Here is a 23,421-nt window from a genome sequence, read left to right on the forward strand (position 1 = left end):
AGAGGCATGTGAACTAGGACCATCAGAACTGCCCTGGGGGAGGCGGGCTATAGGGATTCCTCTGCAGTACTCACCCGTAGCCAGCCAGGAAGCCGAGGCTAGGTGGGCTGACCTTGTCACTGAAGATGACCATGGGCAGCAGGTTGCAGTCAGCCCGGCAGTCCTGCAGCTCAATCACCCACCACTCCAGGAAGTCAGAGGCCTTTGTGTCTGCTCGCTCCCCGGAGGCCCCCGTGCCCACCTGCTCCCTCCGCAGCTGGATGCGCACACCAAGATAGTCGTCTTCCTCATCTGAGTTGAGTGGGGTAGTTAGGAGGCGGGCTACCACCCATCCCTGGCCTAGGCGTACCCCAGCACCCTGGTCCCACGCTCACCTGGCTGCAGCTGCTTCACCGGACTGGCTTCAGGCCCATTGGGGGCACGGATGTACTTGGGGAAGAGGTGGGGAATGACCCTGTGGAAGGAAGGAGTCAGCCAGTCAGGGGCATCTCAGGCTCCCCTGCCCACCTGCCCCACGGTGGCCTCCACTCACACTGACTGGTCAGGTCTGCCCTCCAGCAGTTGGGCCAGCTGCCTCCGTTCTGTACTGTTGGGGGCCAGCTCCAAGGTGTGCTTCTCATTGGTATACTCCACTTTGCCACCCTTGGCCAGGTCCCTAGGGGTGGGCAGTGTCAGGCAGTGTGGGGCATCCCCCAGACCCCCGTGAGCACGGGACCCACCTTTGGAAATTCCAGGTGAAGCGCAGCGTGATGTCCGCTGTGCCATTGTACAGCTCCTGCTTCATCTGGGCCCGGCTTGGGGGGCTGATGCGCCACAGTGCCCCGGAGCTGCCCTCGATCTGTGCAGTGACGATGTCCTCGGGACTGTACTGGCTAATGAACTGCATGGCCAGCTATGTGGAGCACGCCTCGGTTAGGGCCAGCGGGTACCTTTTCCCTGCCAGCCCACCTCACACCAAGGGATACAGTGCAGGGCACTTACTGGGTTGGGGTCAAACTGCTGGGAGAGCTCCTCATAGGCCTGCTGCGTGAAAGGCACTATAGAAGGCTGCTGGGCGCTCATGGTGAACAGCGGCTAGGGATGGGATGGATGCATGGTCAGCAGGGAACCACCCCAGCCTGCAAGGAGTGGGTGTGTCCTCGCTAATGGGGGAATGGGCAGGCTGGAGGCTGGCTACTCACCTCATAGCCGCCCAGCTTGAGGGTAACAGTGACATCAATGGGCTGGTTGACGACACCCACCACAGAGCGTATCAGTGACATGAAGAGCAGTGGGAACCAGATGATAGCAATGAGGAAGAGGATGATGAGGCCACCCATACCGTACTTGACGATTTTCTTCTTCTTCTGTCCTTTGGGTTGTGGGTATTTCTGGAAGGGAGATACTGGTCACCCTCCCAGTCCCTTGGCTGCAGGCCGCAAGCCTCAACCTGGTGTCACTGAATAGGCCCGAGGTCAGAAATAATAGGGTCAGCTGCTTTAGTGAATGGGGCTGGGGCATTAGCTGCATGCCACACTCACAAGAGAAGGGAGCCTACTTTCTGCACAGCTGCAAGCAAGGTCTTTGGAGCAGAGAGCTTGATGTGAGTTTAAATGCCCAGAAGACACATCTCTGCAATCTTATAGACTTCTGGGAACACCAGAAGTGAACACAAACAGGAAAACAGTATTTTTTAAATTAACTTTGTGTTTCAAAAGTGATAATGAGAAAGCACTACTCTTGTAGAAGTCCAGAGTTCAGTTTCCAGAAGGCATGTTGGTTGGGTGGCTCACATCTCCTGTAACTCCAGCTCCAGAGGAATCTGGTGCCCTCTTCTGGTCTCCATGGGCACCTGCACTTAATGTGTACTCACACATAATTACGAATAATGAATTTTTTTTTAAAGCAAGGATAACCAGGGCATGAGAGAGTGCAGAGCAGCCATACGGTGGGATGGCATAGCCAGAGCCCACAAAGAATGCTTACAAATCTAACAGACGGCCTGACCACACCTAGGATGTAATCTGTTTTTTCTCTAAGGAAGATAATCGGGCAGCAGCACATGAACTGTCAAACATTGGAACTTCAGTTAGCTGGTGAGAGAGATGCAGCCACTTCAGAAACGGTTCACAACGACAGAACAGTGACCTCCTAAGTGCCCTGTATAAGCAGACACACACAGTGAAAACAGCAGCAGTCCACCCACGGAAAGGCAGAGACACACTGGGGTCTCCGCACTCCATGGAACCTACATGGTCTAAGGAGTGGAGTACTGACCCACTACAAGGAAGAACCTTGGGAACACGGCTGAGGGGAGGAAGCCTGGTACCAAATGGTTCTGTGTTATCAAACGGGCAAACCACAGGCAGGAAGTAGACTATAGACCACCAGGGGTGGAGAGGGGAAGTGGGGAACAATTAATAAAGGGGACAGGGTTTCTTGGTGGGGTGATGAGATCCTAAAGCTGGCTGCAATGGTGGAGTGCATGTACTTTGTGAATATACTAAACCAAGAAACAGCCCTGGTAACAAACAGCTAACATCTGCCTGCTGCCACCTCCCAAACCCAAGGGCCCAGTCCACCATCCCCTGCTGCCCCCTAGACCACTGCAGCTGTCCATGAGATCTAGAAAGCTCCTTTCTCTGGGCTGCTGTGCATGTGGGTTGTAAACTCCCAAGAGAGATCCACCCATCCTCTGCCCTGGCACCTTCTCTGTTTCTCGGCTGCATTTGATGATGAAGATGTTGGCATAGATGTCTTCTACACACATCCAGTTGGACAGGGACAGTGTGGTATCAGTCCACACCCAGTCCATGACGGCCCGCAGCTCCACCAGGAAAGGCACTAGACGGAACCTGCCGAGGCCAGGGGTCCATTAGCAGGGGCAGCCTACACTGGCTTCTACCTGCTTGCTCTTCATGATCCCTAGGCAGACCACACTCACCCCTGGAAAAGGAAGAGGTTTACATGATTGTACTTCTTGGTGAGGAAGTTGCCCAGGATACGGGTGGGGTAGCCGCAGCGGATCTGGTAGGCAGACAGGGCAAAGTAAATGCACTTCACGAAGTACCACAGCTGGGCCACTGCATTCTGGCTGAACATTCTGAATGGAACAGGGACAGGATGTCAGGGAGGGTGAACCTGACAGAAACAGTTCTGGAGGCCAACCCAAACTGTGCCAGACCCAGAGTGTCTAGTGCGTCAGGGCAGACCGAGGCCCCCGGGGGCCGTGCCTCACGTCACCTACCTCTCAGTGACGGCTGGCAAGATAAAGAACATCCAGAGGTGAATAGCCACCACCAGGACCACCTGAAAGGCCAGCTTGCCCAGTACAGTCTTGCGCAGGTAGAGGGCACGGTCAATGACCATGGTGCTGAACTGGACCAGCAGCATGAAGAGGAAGGCCTCCGGCACCTGGTCATCCGACAGCGAGGATGCGATGTCCGTGGCTGCCGAGTGCTTCTGTAGTAGAGGGCACAGGTTGTGGAGATGGAGCCGTAGCGCACCTGAGAGTTCTGAGCCCGTGCACTCCAAAGGCCTAGAAGCCAGTCATCCACTCTGGGGTCCCAGGTCAACTTACCCCAAAGGCCCAGAAACCAAAGATGATGATGATGAAATCGACGATGTCAGCCAGGAACATGAGGGCGTAGACATCTGTAGCTGCTCGGTACTTGGTGTGCAGGATGTCATGGAAGAAACGCCGCAGGGGTTGATAGATGCCCTGAGCTCTGTGGATGGACAGCCTCAGAGGGAGGGTATCCAGCGAGGGACTACCTTCCTGCCCCGATGCCCACCATTCCCAGCCAGCTTACTCACAGTGACAGGCAGAAGCTCTGCAGCCGGCGCCCGGCTGCCTTCATTCTTTCCTGAACCTTCAATCTTCCTCGAGCGTGATGTGGGCTCTTTCTCCCTGCAGCTTCTTTTTCTTCCTCCTCCTCTTCCTCAGCCTCTGTGAGTGTCCAGGGAAATGTCAGCGAACCCACCAGGGACCCCACTTTACAGACAGCACAGGAACCTCCCCACAGTCACCAGTGAGAGAGCAACTGCTGCTGTGTCCTTTCTTGGGGTAGCCTTGAGGCTTCAGCCCAGGCCCATAGACATCTCATCCTGGGTATAGGGACAACTCCAAGGACAGATACAGGGAGAGTACTGAGCAGTTGTGTGCTTCCCAAAGGGTTGTCCTTGTGCTGGGCTGGCCATCTGTGTCTCCTCCCCTCCTAGGAATCTGCAGGGGTCTAGCCTGGACTCTCACCCATAGCTACTGCTCCTTTGGGTCCTGGAGTCTTCTTCTTCCTCCTGAAGCGTATGCTGATGTGCCTCTTGTGCTGGGGCTTAGGGTCCTCTAGGGGCTCTTGGATCCCATCCTTAGATATAACATCTCCTTTCCCTTGGATGTGGTCCCTGGGGGTAGCAGCCAACACCAGCTCCTCGGGATGCCCAGTGCCTGCCTCGGGCTGCGATTCCAGCCTAGCTTCTGACTCTTCCTCAGCCTCCTGGTCCTTCTCACTACTCCTGCAGTGGTCCTTGGAGAAACTGTCCTCCTCATGGTCCCAGAGGCCATAGCACTGCGGAGAATATGGAGGAGCAGTCAGGACCCCAGCCCAGGCCATATTTAGACCAGACCCATGCTGGGTCATTCAAGCATCCAGCCTCTGGGCTCGAGAATGCCTGGAGCTTCCAAGGAGCCCCTGCCACCCCGGGACTGGCTTGTGGGCTCACCAGTAGCTGGGAGCGGTGGAAGAAGAGGGCCAGGAGCTGCACCAGGTCATACTTGATGTAACTGTCAGTTTTCTCAAGACCCAGGATACGGGGAGGGAAGTAGGGCTTGTTCTCGTAGCGCCTCAGCACCGCGTAACTATTCCAGGGGAAGAAGCCGAACTGGAACAGGTACTTGGTGACCACCATGACCTGCAGGACAGGGCACTCAGCACGGGCCAGGCGGCCCGCCCCAACCCTTCAAGCTGCCACCCACCTCAGTGAAGACAATGGCTGTCATCCAGAAACGCTTGCTGGGCCTCGGGATGGTCAGCATGGCCCACAGGAAAATGAGCATGGGCAGCACCAGGGAGGCAGCCGAGGCTGTCACCATGTGGTTGAGGATGATGATGAAGTAGCAAAGCAGCTCTGAGTGTGCCGCCACACACTGGTACACGGCTCTCAGCAGCCGCAGAGTCCGGCCCTGCCTTGCCGCAAACTCCTCAGCCTCCTCCAGCTCGCGGATGCGCAGGCGCCTGCCACAAGACCACAGGAGTTTGGGGGCAAGAGCCAGGAGCACCCCTAGGGTGCAGAGCCCAGCCTGCAGCCATGGCAACAGACAGACTCCAACCCAAGGCCTAGCCAGTTCCTGGCCCACTTCACCCAGCTCCTCCCACTGGGCTTCCTGCTCAGGAGAATCCCCTGGAAATCCTGCACAGAGCCTAGCCCTGTCCCACCTGTCCAGGAGCAGCTCACTGGCTGTGCGCATCCGTGTGCGAGCATTGGCCAGAAGCTCCTGGGAGCCTTCCAGGGAGGTCTCAGCCTGGAGGTCCCCAGTGTCAGTGATGATCTCCTCGCTGCCACTGCGGGTGTTATAGCCTGTGCTCAGGGGGCTGCTGGTATCGTCTGTCATGCTACTCAAAGGCTCTTCGGCTCCCAGCCCACTGCGGGAGAAAAGGTCACAGAGGGCCAATCCTTAGGCTCTGGAGAAGGACAGAGGAGCGGTGCCTGGAGAGTAACCAGAAGCAGCTGAGACTGAACAGTGGTAGACCCTGATGACCTGTCAGCAGCTCAGGGGTCAGTCCCTGCTTTGGGCCAGAGGACAAGCAAAAATGGGGACCCTGGCTCGCCCCAGGCCCCTTGGGCCCTGCACCAACCTTGAGGCTGTGCTGGGTCCATCACGGGTCTCCGTGGGACCTGCTGGCAGCGTGGTCTCGGCTTCGCTCATGTAAAGCTGGTCTAGCACCCCTCGGTGTACCTCTCCACCCTGCAGAGAGCATGGAGAAACTCTCAGGCCCTTGAGATGGGCCCAGCTCTGCTCCACCTGTGCTCAGCAGGTAGTAGGTATTAGCATGGCCTTGACGAGGTATAGGAGGGGCTTGGCCCAAGGGGCCCTTACCCGCAGAAGTTCCTGGGTGAGCAGGTAGCGCTCTGCACGGAGCACGTCGCTCATGGTGTGGTGGTGCTTTGTGAATGTGCACAGCCAGCGTGTTAGCCCGTCTACGGAGGCCTGGCCCAGCACCCACAGGAACTGCATGGTGTTCAGGACACGCTGCATCATATGGCTGCGGCCTACAAAGAGCAGGATGGTGCTGGAGGGTTGGCTGGCCCCAAGGGCCTTCAGCCCCCTGACCCCTCCCCAGAAAGCCCACATACCTGCTGGCATCTCATCCTCTGGGGCCTCTGCTGGCTCCACCTCCTGGCCCAAGTCATCACCTCCTGGGCACAGGGATAATCAGCATCAGGGAGCCCTGCAGCCCCCCTACTGGCGCCCCCAAGCACACTAACTCACCAGAAGACAGTTGTCCTGCCTGCTCCTGCCGTGCCTGTTCCCGACGCTGCCTCAGCACTGTCTGCGCATTGGTTACCCATGCCTGGTATGCCATCTGCCAGCCAGATTCCTTGGTTAGCACCCTGGCATCTCTAGCTGAGATATCCATTCAGCCTGGCATCATAGTCCCCTCCCAAGGAAGAGGATGGAGGGACAGCCATATACTAGATCTGGTCGGTCGTGGACCAGATCCTAGCTCCTGCTCTCTATCCAGCTGTGCGTCCTCACCTCCCCAAGCCCTCTCTGGAAATGGACTCCAGAGACTGTGATAGGAAGACAGACGTGCAGCTGCCCAGCATGACCTATCCCTCAGTGCCAGGGCCTCAAAGATGGACAAGGGCCTCTCCAGGTCCCAGGACACCAGTATCCATCAGACACATGTAGCCTTTCTCTCAGACCAGGTGGCAGTCATAGAGCCCAGGAGGTAAGGCCGAGGGTGTCAGAGTCAGAACTTTCATGAAATATAGCAGAGGGGCATAGTTGGCAACCTATGAACCTTGCATCTACAGCTTGTTTCCCTAGCTGCCTGGACAGGTCTGATGGGCTAGGTGGCCTTCTTCAATATGCAGGAACTGGACTCCGAGGCCCTCAGATGCCTGTCCCTCCATACTGCCCCACTCAGGAACTCCATCGACAGAGCAAGAGGCAAGGCTCCAACTCACCTGGAAGGCATTCTGTGCTGCAGGTCTGGGGTCCTCAGGTAGGGCCTCCTCTTCCTCCTCGCTATCCGACTCAAACAGGAAGTAGTCCCCAGAGTGGATGACTATAGTCAGCAGGGGTAGGAAAGTGGATGTGTATGTGAGAGCCAGTCTCCATGGCAGAGCTGATTCCTCCCCAGCCAGACCCTGAAAATCCTGGAGTTCCTATCTTCAGTTTTGAGTTGGGTGGTAGCAGAGCCATGGTTAAGGATGACGTTCCCCCTCAGCATCTTCCCCCCCACGTGGCCTGGCTTGAGTGCCTCCCTTCCCACTAGAACTATCCCATCCAGGGTTCAGCAGGATGGGGAAGGTGGTTCATGCACAGAACACAGGTCAGAGAGCCTGACATGACCAGACAGGACAAGGAAAAGCTAGTAGGCATCAGGTCAATAGCAGAAGTGCAGAGGGGTCAAGGCAGGGTACCTGTGGCATGGTCCAGCCAGGGGCGCCACCACTGTCTCCGTGGCGGGGAGGAGCCCCCTGGGCTGTCAGGCCCTGTGGAGGGGCAAGGCAAGCGTGAACAGGCAAGGGAGGCTGTAGGGCAGCCTATCTTGGGCACGGGGGCACGTGGCAGAGACAGAAACAGACACAGAACTCCTGCGGTGACAAGGTTCCATGTGGTGCCACATGTCTCAGAGCCCTGGAGGGATGGAGAGGGGTCACAAGTGCAGGGGGACAGTGCCAGGCGGCCTTCTGGCCTGCTGGGACAGAGGGAAACACATCACATGGCACAGGACTGGAGGCAGGGTCCTGAAGCATGCCACTTACACACAGCACAGGACAGGGAGCAGGGTCCTGTGGCACATCACGTATATACGTAGCACAGTACAGGACAAGGGGGTGGGGCCCGTGGCACACCACTTGCACAGGTGCAGGGAAGTTCCAGCAGCATGAACATGCCTGGGTGCAGTATGTGTGTGTGGCGGCTAGCCTCTGAGGTTCTGGGTTTTGTCCATGCTTACCTGGCTCCTGGCTGGGATCCTGGGAGTCTGTGGACCGGAGTTGGCCACGGCTTGCCTGGCTCTGCCTGTATTTCTCCTGTTTGGCACGGATGCGTTTCATCCTGCAAATAGGAAGGAGCTCTGAGTGCCAGGCTGGCCAGAAGGGTCACAGGGTCCCTCGCCCAGATGACACCTACTGTCTTTTCAGCTGGGCCAGGGACTTCTCTTCAATCTGGCGGTGGAAGTTGATGCTCTTAAGGTTGGCCGCGTTGTAGAGGGCAAAACCCCTGAGGGAAGACCGAGACCTCAGCACTCATCTCCAGATGCACGGGTTTTCTCCACCTTTGGGATTGTCTAGGCTCAAGCCCCTGCCCCTAGGGAGCCCGCCGGGTCCTCCTACTAATACTGAGGCATGTGCTGGGAGACACCTGCCACCCGCCGCCATGAGAGAAGAAATATCTTCTGCCACCTCTTTTCCTGGGGTGGTAAACCATCACAGGAAGGGGCATTGGGTGGCAACTCTCGGGTAGGAAGATGAAACTGCTGACCCTAAGTTCAGCTCCAGGGGCAGAGGCCTCTGCTGGGAGCATGATACTACGTCATAGCCCTCCAGCTGGGGTACACTCAGGCCAATCCGGGCCACATGTTGGGCTAAAACACTGCAGGGCCACACTGTCTTCTCAGCCATAGGTAATAAGGGCAGCTCTGGTGAGATACCAAGGTGCTAGGAGTCCTTTGCTCTCCCTTTTGGTGACAGGATCAAGAGGAGATGTTATTCTAGGGAAACCTGTGCTGAGGATGAGGGACTCTTCCCCACCCCAGGGTGAAGCAGCTAGGCAGACCTGGAGGCCTGCAGGGCAGTGGCCTTCAGCTCAGCACTGACATGCAGGAAGTAGTGGCTGAGAAAGACGCGCCGTTGCAGCAGCAGGAAGAAGAAGCAGACGCTGTCCCAGATGATACCAGCCTCCTCCACCGGCAGCCGGCAGTCCCAGTCTCTGCTCATCATCTCTTTGGCTGCGAGGCAGAGACCAGCATGGCTGGGGTCAGTATCAGAAGCAGTGGGAAGTCTTGTGCCTGCCCCTCACCCACGCTTCTCGCCCACTCACGATTGTAGTAGCCTTTTACTGTGCACACGAGGCTGAAGAGCTGGATGACCCAGCAGAAGTTGCTCTGCATTTGCTCCACGAAGACACAGGACAGGAGCTGGGGTCAGGAGAGGGGACAGGTTAATCCAGGGCTCCCGGGGAGGCCTGGGGCAGGGTTGGGTGGGCAGTCTGCTCACCGACAGCATATTCTTGGAGATGATGACTGTGACATTATAGAGGATGAGGCAGTCCCACAGCACGAGTTGGGCTCGTGTCTCCTTCTGGAGCAGGGTAGTGCCGAAGAGCAGCAAGTAGAAGCAGGCCAGCAGGTACCCCAGGCCAAAAATGCTGATGCGGGTGGCCCCTGTGATAAACACCACCACAAGCACCAGCCAGAACAGGTAGCGGAAGATGGCCACCTTCAGCATATCCAGATAGGACCTGGCAAGTGGGGATATCACTGAGGTTGCTGGGTCAGCCCAGCTATGCCCTCTTTTTTTTTTTTTTTTGGTTTTTCGAGACAGGGTTTCTCTGTGTAGCTTTGCGCCTTTCCTGGAACTCGCTTTGGAGACCAGGCTGGCCTCGAACTCACAGAGATCCGCCTGCCTCTGCCTCCCGAGTGCTGGGATTAAAGGCGTGCGCCACCACCGCCCGGCCAGCTATGCCCTCTTAGCAGGTGCTTCAGAGTGGGCAGTGTGGGACCTACCTGCAGTGGATGAAGTTGGGTACAGGGTTGGGCTCCCCACGCAGGGGCTCCAGGTGGTCGGTGTTGATGCCTGCCATGCGCTGCCACTCCTCTGTCCGCTCGGCCGAGAACACCTGCCACTGCTGGGAGGCGCAGAGCAGCAGGAGGAAGTCACCTGCGGGACAGGAGAGCTGCTGCAGGGCGCGCGGCTTGCCCGTGAGGAAGAACGTACTGCCAGGGGCTGAGGGGCCCGCTCCCATTTCACAACTGAGAAAGTGCCCGTACATAAAAGCTGGAACCAGGAAGGTGTCAGACTGAGGACACACCGGTCTGTATGTGTGCTGTACACGTGCACACGTGTCAGGGAGCGTGGGCTGCTGCGGATCTCCCTGCACACTGCAGGGCCGTCCGTGTGCACACCGGTGACCACACAGGTCTGCATCACTGTGTTCACCCATACACGCTTGGACGTGGTTTACTTGCGTGAGGGTCAGACCTTCAGCCCCATGAGAATGAGGCTGCACGGCAGCATGGCTCTCCTAGGGAGTGACGCACCGCTCAACTGTCAACACCTAGACAACGCGTCCCTTGCTGGTTCCAGGCAAAGGTCCCCGCATATCCAACAAGCACCCCGCCTCTATAGGGGTACAGTATAAGGCCTGTATAGTCCTTACACTCTCCGGTGGGGTGGGCGGGTATCCTGGGGTGAGTTGTGGAGCTGCACTTACTGATCAGGTTGGTGGAATTGGGAGCTCTGAAGAAGTCAGGCAGGTACAGCCACTTGATGAGAGCGGAATTCATGGGGATGGCCCGGCTCCAGCGCCATGGGTAGTCTGTGTGTAGGGGACACATCAGAAAGGACACAAGCTGGCCTCACCCCTCTGCTCCCAGGAGCCCCAGAGGCCAGTGGCTGTGTCACACTTCCAGCGTGGTTAGAACTTGTTCTCAACACCACTCACAGTCTCAAGAACACTGACCCACAGACGCAGAGTCCAGCAGGACATGATTGCAAAGCAGAAACTACACCAGGCTTGGGGGGTTGGGGAGGAGAGCAGAGGCGCCCACCAATGGGTCAGAAGGCAGACCATGGTGAGCCTCACCTGAGACAGGGCAGGTACCTCCCAAGGAGACGCCAGTACTTGGAATGAATTATGGTTCAAACAATGTCATAGCATGAAACATATAAAATAATAACCCAAAGCTGGAAATAATCCAGAAATCCTTCAACTATTATGGCACCACACACCCTGAATATTGTTGCTGAGGCAACAACACCTGGAAGAAGTCCACCTAAGTGAATATAAACCCCTGAGAGACCCAAACACCTGAGGAATTTTGTCTGCACCCACTAAGAGAAAGAAACCAATCGCAACAGAGCACACTGCACCCTTCTGCTCTGTGACATGGACAGAAGATAGACTGATACCCGAGGAAGGGCAGGGCTGACTTCAGAGGGCTGCATTAAGGAGCAATCAGGGTGTTTGGCACACTTGTCAAGAACCAGGACCCAAGCTGGGCAGTAGTGGCGCACGCCTTTAATCCCAGCACTTGGAAGGCAGAGGCAGGTGGATTTCTGAATTCAAGACCAGCCTGGTCTACAAAGTGAGTTCCAGGGCAGCTAGGGCTACACAGAGAAACCCTGTCTCAAAGACCCAAAATAAATAAAGAAATGAACGAACCAGGGCCTTCTGTAAACTCATCAATCCTGAAGGATGGAATACCACAGTACAACTCATACTATATCAAAAGAAAGTGGTCACCAATCTGATTACAGTAGATGGCCAATTGAGGCATCCTTTCCACTATTGCTAGGAGTCTTAGAGACATAGGATGGGAAACTGAGGTCAGTATGTAAAATAAATGAAAAAGTGCTATTTAAATAAAACAAACAAACAAATAAATAAAAGAAAGTGGTCTAGGTATTGTAGGAAGACAGTGACAAACTGGAAGATCACTAAGTGAAGACCCCAGAAGGTACTGGGAAGAAAGGAACCAGTAAGAGTCACAGAAAACCATGCTCCTGGTATGTACTCACTCATAAGTGGATACTAGATGTAAAGCAAAAGATAACCAGACTACAACCCACAGCTCCAGGGAGGCTAGCAGGGAGGAGCCTAGGAAGGACGCACGGATCACCCAGCAAAGGAGAAATAGATGATATCTACATGAGCAAACTGGGGGTAAGGGGGAGTAATGGAGGGCAAGGATGGGCGATGAGAACCTAGGGGAATGGGAGGTTCGAGCTGGAACAGGAACCGAGTGGGAGAGCAAGGAAAGAGATACCATGATAAATGAAGATATCATGGGAATAGGGAGAAACAGAGTGCTAAGGAAGTTCCCAGGAATCCACAAGGATGACTCCATCTTAGACTACTGGAAATAGTCAAGTGGGTACCTGAACTGGCCTACTCTGGTGATCAGATGGCTGAATACCCTAACTGTCATCATAGAGCCCTCATCCAGTGACTGATGGAAGTAGATGCAGAGATCCATGACTGGGTGCTGGGCAGAGCTCCAGGAGTCCAGTCGATGAGAGAGAGGAGGGATTTTATGAGCAAGAGACATCGAGATCATGATGGGAAAATGTACAGAGACAACCAGCCAAACTAGTGGAAACACATGAACTGTGGACCAATAGGAGCCCCCATGGTACTGGACTAGGCCCTCTGAATAGGTGAGACAGTTGTTTAGCTTGAACTGTTTAAGGGGCCCCCAGGCAGTAGGATCGGACCCATCCTGGGTGCATGAGCCAGCTTTTTGGAGCCCAGTGCCTATGGTGGGACACTTTGTGCAACCTTGGTGCAGGGAGATGGGGCCTGGACCTGCCTCAACAGAATGTACCAGGCTTTGCTGACTCCCCATGGGAGACCTTGCCTTGGATGAGGTGGGAACAGGGGCTGAGTTGTGGGGGGGAGACTGGGGGGCAGGAGGAGTGAGGAGAGGGGAATCTGTGGTTGGTATGTAAAATGAATAGAAAAATCTCTTAATAAAAAAAATGAAAAAAGAAAACCATGCTTTAGGGAAGGAGGAGGCACCACTAGCCATGTGGACCATAGGTAGTGGACCACAGATAGTGACCTAGTCACAATAGGTCTGTCCCAAAGCTCTGTCTGAACAGACTGGGACTCTGTGGCCAGGGGTTGGTGTCAGGGCACAAGATGAGACAGGGGTCCCAAGAGCAGGAAATGTCAACGTGTCTGGGAAGGCCAGGCCATGAGAGGGCTGGGAATGCCTGCGGCCAAAGCTAGAAGGTGTGAGAGACAAAGCCCACTGCAGTGGTCTCAGAGTAGAGAAAGGGAAAAAACAGTGGTCTCAGCACATCTGAATAAACACCTGAATAAGCAAACAGAAGGAGCAATAGCTCTCTTTCAGAAGATGCTGAATGAGAAATGAGATTTGTATAATCTTAAAGCATCCCCTTGTGATATTAAATAAGGAGAAAAATACAAATGTCATGGGAAAACCTGGCAGATGTCACTGTAACTGAGTCACAAAGATTAAGGTCACCAGAAAGAAGACACAATACCTCCAGGACACTCTCAGAACTTGTTTGAAGTGTTTGGAACTCTCCTAGGTACATAACCCAGATAAGGGAGACATCCCAGGCAATCTCACAGGGAGGAGAGATTGTCCATTCCTCAAGGACACGGAGGACAAGGAAAACCCCAGCTGGCAGAGCAGGATGAGTCAGGATGCCTACTGGGTCCCCACAACCTGAGGCAGGAGGACAGACTGAGGACCTGAAACCCTTTCCACTCTGTTCAAAACAAAGAAGAGGGTGTAGCTCGGTGGTTGAGTACTTGCTGAAAATGTGTGAAGCCATGGGCTCCATCTCTACCCCAAGGATGCTAAAACAAACAAACAAACAAACAAACAAACAAACAAAAACCTTAAACAGGTGGTTGAAAAAATCTGAGCTCTCCCCTACAGAAAAGCTAGCAGAAGACTGAAGACACATGAGAACAGAAAGACAGACCATCACTAGAGCAGTAGGCAGGGTCACCCTGTGTTAAACGTTTGTCTGTAGCAACCAGATGTGGGCAGGCAAGATTGCTCCTGAACAGGTCAAATGGGCAAGCCTGGCTACAGTCATGGGCCACACCACCTCCACGGAACCATCATGAATGAAGTCCATGCACATAGGGTTCCCCAAGCCAAGCACTCCCAACCCTTGGGGCATGTGACAAAGCCACCAGCCTGGCTGTCCAGAAATGTCACAGGGATGGCAAAAGCTGGATGAAAGAGACAGAGAACACAGTGTTATGGAATAATACTTTAACTATGTCAAGATGTGTTACATTGGTTTATGCTGCATTTGTTGACATAGGCAAAGATGTGTTACATTTGTTTATGCTGCATTTGTTGACATAGGCAAAGATGTGTTACATTGGCTTATTCTGCGTTTGTTTAGTTACATAAAGATGTGTTGCATTTGTTTGACCTTGCCTGCCTAAGGCACCTGATTGGGCTAATAAAAAGCTAAACAGCCAATAGCTGGGCAGTAGAGGGATAGGCGGGGCTGGCAGGCAGAGAGAATAAGGAGGAGGAGGAATCTAGGCTCCAGAGAAAAAGAGAGGAGGGAATAGGAGGGAGAAGTAGAGGGAGATGCCCAGGGCCAATCAGCCAGGCAGCCACCAGCCAGCCAGACACTAGAGAAGGACACACAGAAGGCAAGAAAGGTAAACGGCTCTGAGGCAAAATGTAGATGAAGAGAAACAGGTTAAATTAAGTTACAAGAGCTAGTGGGACAAGCAGAAGATGAGGTGGAGCACTCATAACTAAGAAGAAGTCTCCGTATCACGATTTGGAAGCTGGGTGGTGGCCCAGCAGAAAGCCTGCTACAATACAGGGCAAAGGCCAAACTGAAAACAGCTGCAAGAACGAACTGGCACCATTTTAATAGACCACACAGCTGACATCGGTGCTGCTGCAGGAGGCTGCCACGAGAGGCCACAGCCCTGCAAGCGCACGGTCACCTTGCCCTCAGGAAGCCAACCTCAGGCCAGCACTGTGTGAAGATGTCACAGCTACAGCTCAAGTGGCCCAGAGAGAAGGTGCAGGTCACAGAGGATATAATGAGTGCCCTGGACAGGAATCTAGATGTGCCCAGGAAGGAAAAGCCAATGAGTTTCCATGCAACCACATGTCCCAAGGCTCTCAATCCGTGGCTTACCAATGCACAGTGCAGGTGGCATGCCCAGGCACAGCAGGTACTGGTACAGCAGGAACAGTGTGAGGAACAGACAGTAATTAGGCCAGAGGTGGGCGATGGCCTCACGGCGCCTGCGTGTAAGGATGGCCACCAGCCAGCAGCCATGTACGATCACCATGAAGTTCATGCGTTGCCCGATCACATTCACAGCCATCAGGAAGCAGATCTGGAGGGGATACAAGGGATGGACATAATGGTAGGAAGGGACTTTTGACCTGCTCCAGGTCCACAGGCTCAGAGGACCCCTGCCTTGAGGTCATAGAGTGGCCAGTCACCCAGACTACTGTCCTAGGAGGGCAGCAGAGGCGAGACTCATCTCCACCATACTTCTAGGATTAGGCCAAGGCTCAGGGATGGGGGGCTCCATGGCTGGGGAAGACTTGAACTTCAAACACTGGCCAGCCTTGGCCTACTCCTGCAGGGGGACACAGTTTGAACTCTCCGGCCTTCCTGGGCACTGTGGCGAGCCTCTCAGCTAGCTCAGGGCAGGCTGTGGTAGAGCACTTAGACGTCATTACAGATGCTCCGGTGAGCCTCCCGCCATCGGTCCTGACCAAAGGAGTGACGTGCGGACACCCAGTCTCACCTCCAGCCCGAATTTGTAGAAGAAAAAGTTGATGAAGTATTTGAGGCAGCTGAGTAGGTCCTGGTCCAGCCTCTGGCGGGTGCCGTCTGCGCATACAGCCTGGGCAGGCAGAGGGGCCCGCTGGTGCTGCCGGCGGTAGTGCTCTTGGCGCCGGTACACCACGGCCTCAAATACCAGCAGCAGAAGGATCTGCAGGTGGTTCTGTGAAGGCGGGGGTCAGCAGTCAGTGGGGACCATCAGGGACCATCAGGGACCATCCGCCCTGGCTGCCGGTCCCCACTCACCTGGATATAGCCCAGGTTGGGGAAGCCCTTCCGCACCCCGAACCAATTGGCAGGGTCAATAGGGCCACGGTACAGCAAAGACTGGTTGATCTCCATGGGCTGCAGGTTGGTACTGTTGGGGAAGGGCTGCAAAGAGGGGTGAGCATGAGCCTCGGGTCCCAGGTCAGGATGGAGTGGGGACTGTGGGTGCTATCTTAAACCCATCCCTCAGCTGAAGCTCCAGTTGGGTCCAGGGTAGACCATAGCTGCCCTACCAGAGGTTCACAGGGCTGTCCGTCTCGGGACCACTTGGATGGGGAAGGGGGCAGGCCAAGGCCAGAGGTGTAAACAGAAGCCCAGAGAGAAAGGATGGAGCCAGGAGAATATCTAGGCACAGCTGTCCAGAGTGTCTCTCTACTCTCATCACTGGTCCAGTGTCTCCACATTCTAGGAGGAATCTCTCCAGTTGGGACAGCTCCTCAAAGGCCCCTGGGCCCCAGGGATGCCTCCCCATGCCTGTACCTCGGTGCAGTTGCTGGAGTACTCGTGTGGGTTGACGATCTTGAGCTGATAGAGCATCTTGCACACAATGATGATGCAGGTCCACACCGTGGAGAGGCAGGAGGCCATGGGCCGGAAGCGCGGGTAGGGCAGGGCAAAGGCCCACAGCACCACCAGCAGCAGGTTCATCACAGACACCTGTGGAGAACAGAAGGCAGCGGACCAGGTCCAGGACAACTGCCACAACCCATCAGGCCGGGCTCTAGGGCAGCCAGCCAAGCCAGGCCACCAGTGACCCCGCTGCAGACCAGGAGACTGAGCCCAGAATGCTACACTCACTTCTTTCAGGGCCACCCAGACAGTGTAGAAGGCTACCAGCTTGAAGATGTGCAGCTCCAGCAAGCGCCGCACAAACACCTGGATGCGGGTGAGGACATCGGAGAAGCTGGCCGCTAGGTCCAGCAGCCGGTCAGCCACCAGGCCCCATTTGCTGGCTTCACCTGTGAAGGTGGGGGCTCCGTGAGGAGGGGTAGAGCCCGGTGAAGGGGTGGGGCTTAGTCAAGAGGTAGAAGCTCAGTGGGAATTGCTAAGAGGGTGGACTGTGAAAGGGGAGGGACTCGGTGATCAGGCGAGGGTGGGGTTCAGTAAGGAAGGGTAAGGCTGAGAGAGAGGGACAGGGTTAGGTGAGGAGGATGAGGCTCGGTGGGGATGGGGTGGGGTGGAGCTTGGTATGAGGAGGGGCTTGGGCTCAAGGAGAAGGGTAGAGCCAGAAAGGAGGGTGGAAGCCCTCGGGGCTCAGGTGTGCCTTCCTCAAATCCACATCCAGGAGGTGGCAGAACCGAAGAGGCCCACTCCTTGACACCCTGTGCGCCTTGTGGGGCTGTGTTCTGCTCACCCTTTCCAGACTCACCCTCGGGGACCTGTGTGGCCTGGTGAGGCCCGTCCACGGCCGGCCCATCATCCCTGAAGACGTCCTCTTCCTCCTCCTGCGGCTGAAGCAGAGGAGCCTGGCTCACGGTGTCCTGCCTGGGGGAATCCAAGAGTCACTTCCTGCCTGTGTCGCCGTCTCTTCTCCCCCCGGGGCAGCCCCCACCTCCGCACAACATCCCCACTGTGTTTCATCTGAACGCCAGGCCAAGCGCACATGGACCAGAACAGCACCACGGCTCCTCTTCAAGCCGAGAAGCCTCCGCTAACCCTGTGACACAGCTCCCAATGCTACCCCACCCCACCCCAGCCCCACAAACTAAGAAAACCCGCAGCACCCATGGCCCTTGAAGGCAGTGAACCTGTGAGCCCATCGAGGGCGACGGGTGCCCGGCGGGGGCACGTGCTCCAGGTCAGTGAGTTGCATAAAGGGCCGGTGGAAGTAGTGGAGCTGCAGGATGCAGGCCAGCAGGAAGAAGCCAGGGATGAGGATGCTGGAAAAGAGCTCCGACACGCTGAACTGCTCCAGGCCCAGGTCCCCCAACCTGGCAGAAGACAGCCATCAGCACCTCACTCTGCCCGGCCCCAGACCCACGTGAACAGGGGCAGAGCCTAGGCACGGGGTGGGAACCAGGGAAAGGTGCCACGGCTGCCCCAAAGGGATCAGCTCGGCTGTGCCCGACTCACTGCTCATCCGTGAAGCCGGTGAGGTTGCGCCAGTAGGTGGGGAAGTCCTGGAACTGGAAGGTATACACCGCGATGAGCACCAGCATGGTATAGGCTACCACCAGCCACCAGAAGACACGGAGCAGCTTCCTCCACAGGCTGTAGTAGACCTACAGGTGGTAACTGGTGAGCAGGGCAGGTGAGGGACAGAGCCCCACTCACTAGCCCTACCTGCCCATCACGGTGGGCACCTGGAACAAGGTGAGGCACAACAGGAAAAGGAACATGTAGACGATTTTGTAGACCACCAGGCGGCCAGCGAAGCTGACCACGATGAACATGCCGGCGCACACGTAGATCCAGTACTTGGCATAGATGCCTGTGACCAGCTCCCCCAGGCTCCGCAGCAGCGTCTGAGTCTGTGTGGGCTCTGCAGAACGGAACAGAAGGCAGAGTGACGGCCTTGGCAGAGAGAGGACAGTGGGGGTGGAGGCCGCCCCCACCCCACATGCTACTCACCTGTCTCTGCCACTGTGACCTCCAGCAGTCCAACAGGCACCCTTGCCTTCTTTAGCAGCTTCTCCTTCACAAACTGGCGCAACAGGAGCCAGAATGTGAGCAGGTAGAGCAGCTGTGGGGAGCAGGGGTGTCACCGAGGACCCAGTCCGTGACATAGGGCCATGGAAAGCCCTCGGCCCCTCCCATGACCATGAATCCAACCTCACTCATATGTGTAGGCTTGCATGGCCACAGATCCACAGATCCACATGAAAGCCTCACAGACCCAGGTTCACAATCTCACATACTTCGGCCAAACTCACATGTTTACGCTCACATGCATACAGATGTTCATACTAGTACACATATAGGCTCACAGTCTCATAAGATACATTACAATCCATCAGCCCACAAACAATGGGCAGGTATCAAGACACTGTTATACACCTGCCTCATGCAGGAACACCTGGGTGACTCAAGAACCAAACTGACCAGACACAAGTCATGGACACCCAGGGTCACATAATGGGGCCCTGTCAGGCAGGCAGAATACACAGGGACTCCCACAGCATCAAGGACATGGAGATAGCATCTGCAACAGCACAATGCCAGTCACTCAGCAAATAGGCTTTGAACACATACACCACATATATGTATTTGGCTTTTTTTTGAGACAGGGTTTCTCTGTGTCGCCTGGGCTGTCCTGGAACTCATTCTGTAGACCAGGCTGGCCTCAGACTCACAGAGCTCCACCTGCCTCAGCCTCCCCAGACCAGGCTGGCCTCAGACTCACAGAGCTCCACCTGCCTCAGCCTCCCCAGTGCTGGGATTGAAGGTGTGCGCCACCATACCTATCACAACTTCTATATTCTAGGGTGGACCCATAGTAACTCAATGTTGACCTAAGACAAACTCTCCTATGGCCGGGTGGTGGTGGCGGCGGCGGCGGCGGCGGCGGCGGCGGCGGCGGCGGCGGCGGCGCACACCTTTAATCCCAGCACTCAGGAGGCAGAGGCAGGCAGAGCTCTCACGTTTGAGGCCAGCCTGGTCTACAGAGTAAGTTCCAGGACAGGCTCCAAAGCTACATAGAGAAACTCTGTCTGGAAAAACAAAAACAAACAAACGAAAAAACCCAAAAACCATACTCTCCTACAGTCTCTACCTAATTGAACAAGTGACCAGTTAACACTATTATCCTCCTGAGTTCCCAGGCAAAAATCCCACCACTGCCCAGATGTGGCAGATGACACTCACCATGGCACCAAGGTCCAAGCAGGGGTATCGTGTGTGCTCCAAGCCCAGCTGGTGCAGGCTGACAGGGCCCAGGGTGGTGGGCAGCTCGGGGAGTTCCATGGCCCACACGTAGCGCAGGCAGCAGAGTGTCAGCCCATACAGCAGGATGCAGGGTGAGCAGAGCATGGCCAGCTGGTGGCGGCTACGCACGGTCCAGATGAGGCAGGCCCAGAGCAGCAGCACGAAGGTCAACCAGCTGTGGTACGTGATGCTCCACACCTGGACAGCCAGGGTCAGTGAGCAGGGACTGCATGGGACACCTGGCCAGCTCCTCAGCCCCCAACAGTAAGGCCCCCATGAGGTAGCCCACATACAACATTGTGTATACATGCACTGCACACACATATGTGGGACGTTGGTGACTTCCACAGACAATTCCAGCACTGTTTCTAGTGACACGACTGTGGGCCTCAGTTTCTACATCCCACTCCCCTGCATTCTATAAGAAATGGCAGTGTCCCTGGGGGCTGCTCCTTACCATCATGGCAATCAGGGCACACACATAGCTCTGGTCCATGATGAGGCGGCCCAGGCCATGTAGTGGTGACATCTCTTTCAGCTCAGCCAGCCTGGAGCGTGCTGGGGGTGGGACTGAGATTAGCTACCACATAGGAACCCTTTGGAGTCCCTCCCTCCCCCATACTCAGTGTGGTCCTAAAGCATGGAGCAGGCCACCTGCACTTGGCTGGGCCTTACGGATGGGAGAGGGTCAGGCCCACTAGGCACTCATAGTGGATGCTGGCCAAAACCAACAGAAGAATCTAACCCTTCTGGAATGTCATGTGTCCCTGACCAGACCCTACTGGCCTCACTTTTTAAGACTCTGGTGCAGGAGATGGCCCTTTCAGATCTGTGACTCCCATGCATCACACAATGACAATTGCATAAGTGAAGGTCAGGAGATGTAGCTCAGTGGTACAGTATAAAGCCAGGCACACAAGGTCCCACAGCCAATCTCCAGCATCAGAAAATAATCTCAACCCCAGAGTTCGAAGTAGAGGTCTGCAGGATGGCTCAACAGGTTAAGGTGCCTGCCACCGAGCCTGAGGACCTGAGTTCAAGACCCATAGTAGAAAGAGAGAACCAAGTCTTGCAAGTTGCCCTCTGACTTCTACATGCATACAATAGCTTGACACTCTCTCCCGCACACACAAAATAAATAAATAAATGTAATTAAAGATTTTTTTAAAGTTCAAAATAAAGAAATAAGAACCCAGAAAAAGATCTAGCAGTCTCCACAGAAATGCAAATCAGTGAAACTCCAGGCCAACACTCCCAGGGCAACAGAGGCCCTTGGGACCCTGGGCCATGGGAATGTGAGACCTGGAGGGCCACCCAAAGGGTCTTGGGGACCAGCTACTGAGCCATAGACTGGCCCTGTGAGGTCTGGGTGTTAAGGTAAGGAGTGTGTGTATAAGACCTATGACCACCAGGGGGCAGTCCTAGACTTGCCCACAGAGAGATGAGAGCAAAATGGGCCACTGCTAGTGAGTGTTCATAGGAGGGCATCCCCCTGGCCACTGGGCCTCTAACTCACCGGGACGCTGGCGGACAGGACTCTGGCTGGTTAGGACGTGCACAGTGCAGTTGTCAATGTCAGGTCCTGTGGACGTGGGTATCACACACTGCAGAAGACATGTGGGTGAGCTAGTGGCTGCAGGTGGTCCCCCATGACTTTGGGATACCCATGACCACCTGCTCACCTGGCTGGCATCCCTAGCCTGGGACTCTAGCTCCAGCTGGTCCAATTCCAGTTCATGTTCCTCATCCTCCCTAGGTGCCTCCTTCCTCTGTGGAGACCAGAACCCTGAGTACCAGTCCTGGAGCTGGGAGGGCCCCAGGATATCTGCCTCAGGACCTCCGCCTCGCCAGCGTAGCAGATGCCAGCAGAGGGGATGGCAGGGACTTACCAGGTCTGAGGGACGGCTCTTTCGGAGCTTCAGGAGAGAGGTGGCCGTGTAGTAGAGCAGCAGCAGGATGCCAGGGCTCACGTAGATGGGCCAGGAGTGGTTAGTGTTGAGCACCAGCACATTGGGGCTGGTGCAGTTGGGGAGGTCTATGAAGTTCTTGAGACCAAACACCCTGTTCAGAGGGAGGGCCTGTCACTGACCGCCAGCTTCGAGGGCGGCCGAGCCACGGCTGGTTGGGAAGGCCCATACGGAAGCCTTACCTGGCCCAGATACTGCCAGGAGGCAGCACACCCTGGACAAAAGCTGTCTGGTAGCAGTAGAGGCAAAGGAGATGCCCGGCGCCAAAGCAGCTCACCATGACGCAGAGTGTGTTGAAGCCCAAGGAACTGAGAGGAAAGTGGCAGGCCCACCACGTGCAGATGGCCAGGAAGACCAGCAGGTAGACACTGGAGAAGGCCGAAGGGTGGGCTATACCTACAGGGTGGGGGAGCACAGGCCCTCGGGGTCATGCCTGGCCTGGCCCACCAGGGAGCTCTGAGTCACCTCCCCATGCCAGTCAGTGTCAAGGCTCTACCCCTCTCTAGGGTACCTGCCAGCGCCAGCAGCACAATGGTCAGCATCCTTCCAAAGGCCATCAGCAGCCAGTGGGCTGTGACCCGGAAACGGGAGCTCAGCCACGGCCTGCGTTTGGTTGCCAGGGCAGGGGCTCCCTGGAGCGCCACCGCTGGGGCAGCATCCATGTCGTCATCATCCTGCTAAAGTCATGGGGAAGTGGCATCATCACCCCAAGGCTGCTTCAGCCTCATCTGCCTAGCTGAGGTAAGAGATACGGCCTGTGCCACAGCTGCCCCTCTGATGTTGCCCACAGCCTGACACCCTGGCAGAGCTTCCTCTCTGCCCAAGCCTTTCTCCCTTCCCACTACAGCTCTGTCACTAAGTGTCACCCTTAGGGCCCCATCCACAATCCTGGCGGGCCAGGCACAGGATGACCCAGCTATTCTGGAACACTCCAAGCATCTCTTTTTGTCCCATCTTGGGTCACGATGCCCTAGAAGCCAGGACAGCCTCCCAGACCCCAAATCTGTCCCTGAAGACCCTACGTCAGTTTTGTTTGGCTCCTGGGAAGAGACTTTTAGGAAGCAGGGAAAGAACATGTACACATGCATACCACATGCCCTACACTGCAGTTTTTAGAGCACCTTCAGACCCACAGTCCTTGATCCAGAGGTGGCAGGTGATTGCTCCAATCCCACAGGTCAGGGAGAGCAGGGCTACATTTCTATCTTATGGGGCCTCTAGGGAGTAGGGGTAGGAGACCTGGGGGGCACAGCAGCATCAGGACCTCCAGCTCTCCAACTAGTCAATTCCTAGTCTTCCCACACTGCAGAGGAAGTGTGCCATGTCCTGAACCTCTTTGGCCCTGCAGAATGACAGCAGTGACCAGCTACCTGAAAAGAAACAAGACAGCCCCTGCCTGGGGCAGGAGACCGAGACCTGACAGGATCTGTTTTCCCTGGCACTGACGGAAGGTTTCCCAGAACAGAGCTGCATCCCAGGCCTCGGGGAAAGCCAAAGTATGGTGGAAAAGAACACAAACTGTCGTCAGCAGCCCCAGCTCAAGCCAGCCGCTGGCAGCCCATGTCCCCAGCTG

At 55.7% G+C, this 23,421-nt stretch overlaps 1 protein-coding gene across 3 annotated transcripts in view; it reads right to left on the reverse strand.

Moving 5' to 3' along the window:
* The window catches only part of Piezo1 (piezo type mechanosensitive ion channel component 1), a 69,463-nt gene that overhangs the window by 573 nt on the left and 45,469 nt on the right, over positions 1-23,421 (reverse strand). Inside the window, exons 6-50 of one of the 3 annotated variants that reach the window (XM_037206329.1) lie at positions 22,360-22,522; positions 22,031-22,244; positions 21,771-21,942; positions 21,564-21,650; positions 21,398-21,485; positions 20,339-20,439; positions 19,822-20,079; positions 18,589-18,700; positions 18,321-18,499; positions 18,091-18,239; positions 17,766-17,948; positions 17,387-17,502; positions 16,816-16,976; positions 16,498-16,674; positions 15,997-16,122; positions 15,713-15,913; positions 15,088-15,292; positions 10,643-10,747; positions 9,936-10,089; positions 9,427-9,670; positions 9,251-9,347; positions 8,987-9,158; positions 8,342-8,431; positions 8,166-8,266; positions 7,627-7,698; positions 7,168-7,268; positions 6,467-6,560; positions 6,331-6,393; positions 6,074-6,246; positions 5,832-5,941; positions 5,412-5,618; positions 4,952-5,210; positions 4,699-4,887; positions 4,232-4,544; positions 3,796-3,928; positions 3,560-3,707; positions 3,227-3,441; positions 2,924-3,082; positions 2,687-2,834; positions 1,182-1,370; positions 982-1,074; positions 720-892; positions 533-655; positions 375-454; positions 75-291 (exon numbers count right to left, since the gene is read on the reverse strand). In XM_037206329.1, the coding sequence (XP_037062224.1) occupies positions 75-291; positions 375-454; positions 533-655; positions 720-892; positions 982-1,074; positions 1,182-1,370; positions 2,687-2,834; positions 2,924-3,082; positions 3,227-3,441; positions 3,560-3,707; positions 3,796-3,928; positions 4,232-4,544; positions 4,699-4,887; positions 4,952-5,210; positions 5,412-5,618; positions 5,832-5,941; positions 6,074-6,246; positions 6,331-6,393; positions 6,467-6,560; positions 7,168-7,268; positions 7,627-7,698; positions 8,166-8,266; positions 8,342-8,431; positions 8,987-9,158; positions 9,251-9,347; positions 9,427-9,670; positions 9,936-10,089; positions 10,643-10,747; positions 15,088-15,292; positions 15,713-15,913; positions 15,997-16,122; positions 16,498-16,674; positions 16,816-16,976; positions 17,387-17,502; positions 17,766-17,948; positions 18,091-18,239; positions 18,321-18,499; positions 18,589-18,700; positions 19,822-20,079; positions 20,339-20,439; positions 21,398-21,485; positions 21,564-21,650; positions 21,771-21,942; positions 22,031-22,244; positions 22,360-22,522 (6,914 nt within the window). Of the gene's footprint in view, positions 1-74; positions 292-374; positions 455-532; positions 656-719; positions 893-981; positions 1,075-1,181; positions 1,371-2,686; positions 2,835-2,923; positions 3,083-3,226; positions 3,442-3,559; positions 3,708-3,795; positions 3,929-4,231; positions 4,545-4,698; positions 4,888-4,951; positions 5,211-5,411; positions 5,619-5,831; positions 5,942-6,073; positions 6,247-6,330; positions 6,394-6,466; positions 6,561-7,167; positions 7,269-7,626; positions 7,699-8,165; positions 8,267-8,341; positions 8,432-8,986; positions 9,159-9,250; positions 9,348-9,426; positions 9,671-9,935; positions 10,090-10,642; positions 10,748-15,087; positions 15,293-15,712; positions 15,914-15,996; positions 16,123-16,497; positions 16,675-16,815; positions 16,977-17,386; positions 17,503-17,765; positions 17,949-18,090; positions 18,240-18,320; positions 18,500-18,588; positions 18,701-19,821; positions 20,080-20,338; positions 20,440-21,397; positions 21,486-21,563; positions 21,651-21,770; positions 21,943-22,030; positions 22,245-22,359; positions 22,526-23,421 lie in introns of all 3 variants that reach the window. The other 2 variants (XM_028880846.2, XM_028880847.2) reach the window with 2 other exon arrangements.

Source organism: Peromyscus leucopus, chromosome 5 (assembly GCF_004664715.2).
Source record: "Peromyscus leucopus breed LL Stock chromosome 5, UCI_PerLeu_2.1, whole genome shotgun sequence".
Taxonomy (NCBI): Eukaryota; Metazoa; Chordata; class Mammalia; order Rodentia; family Cricetidae; genus Peromyscus; species Peromyscus leucopus.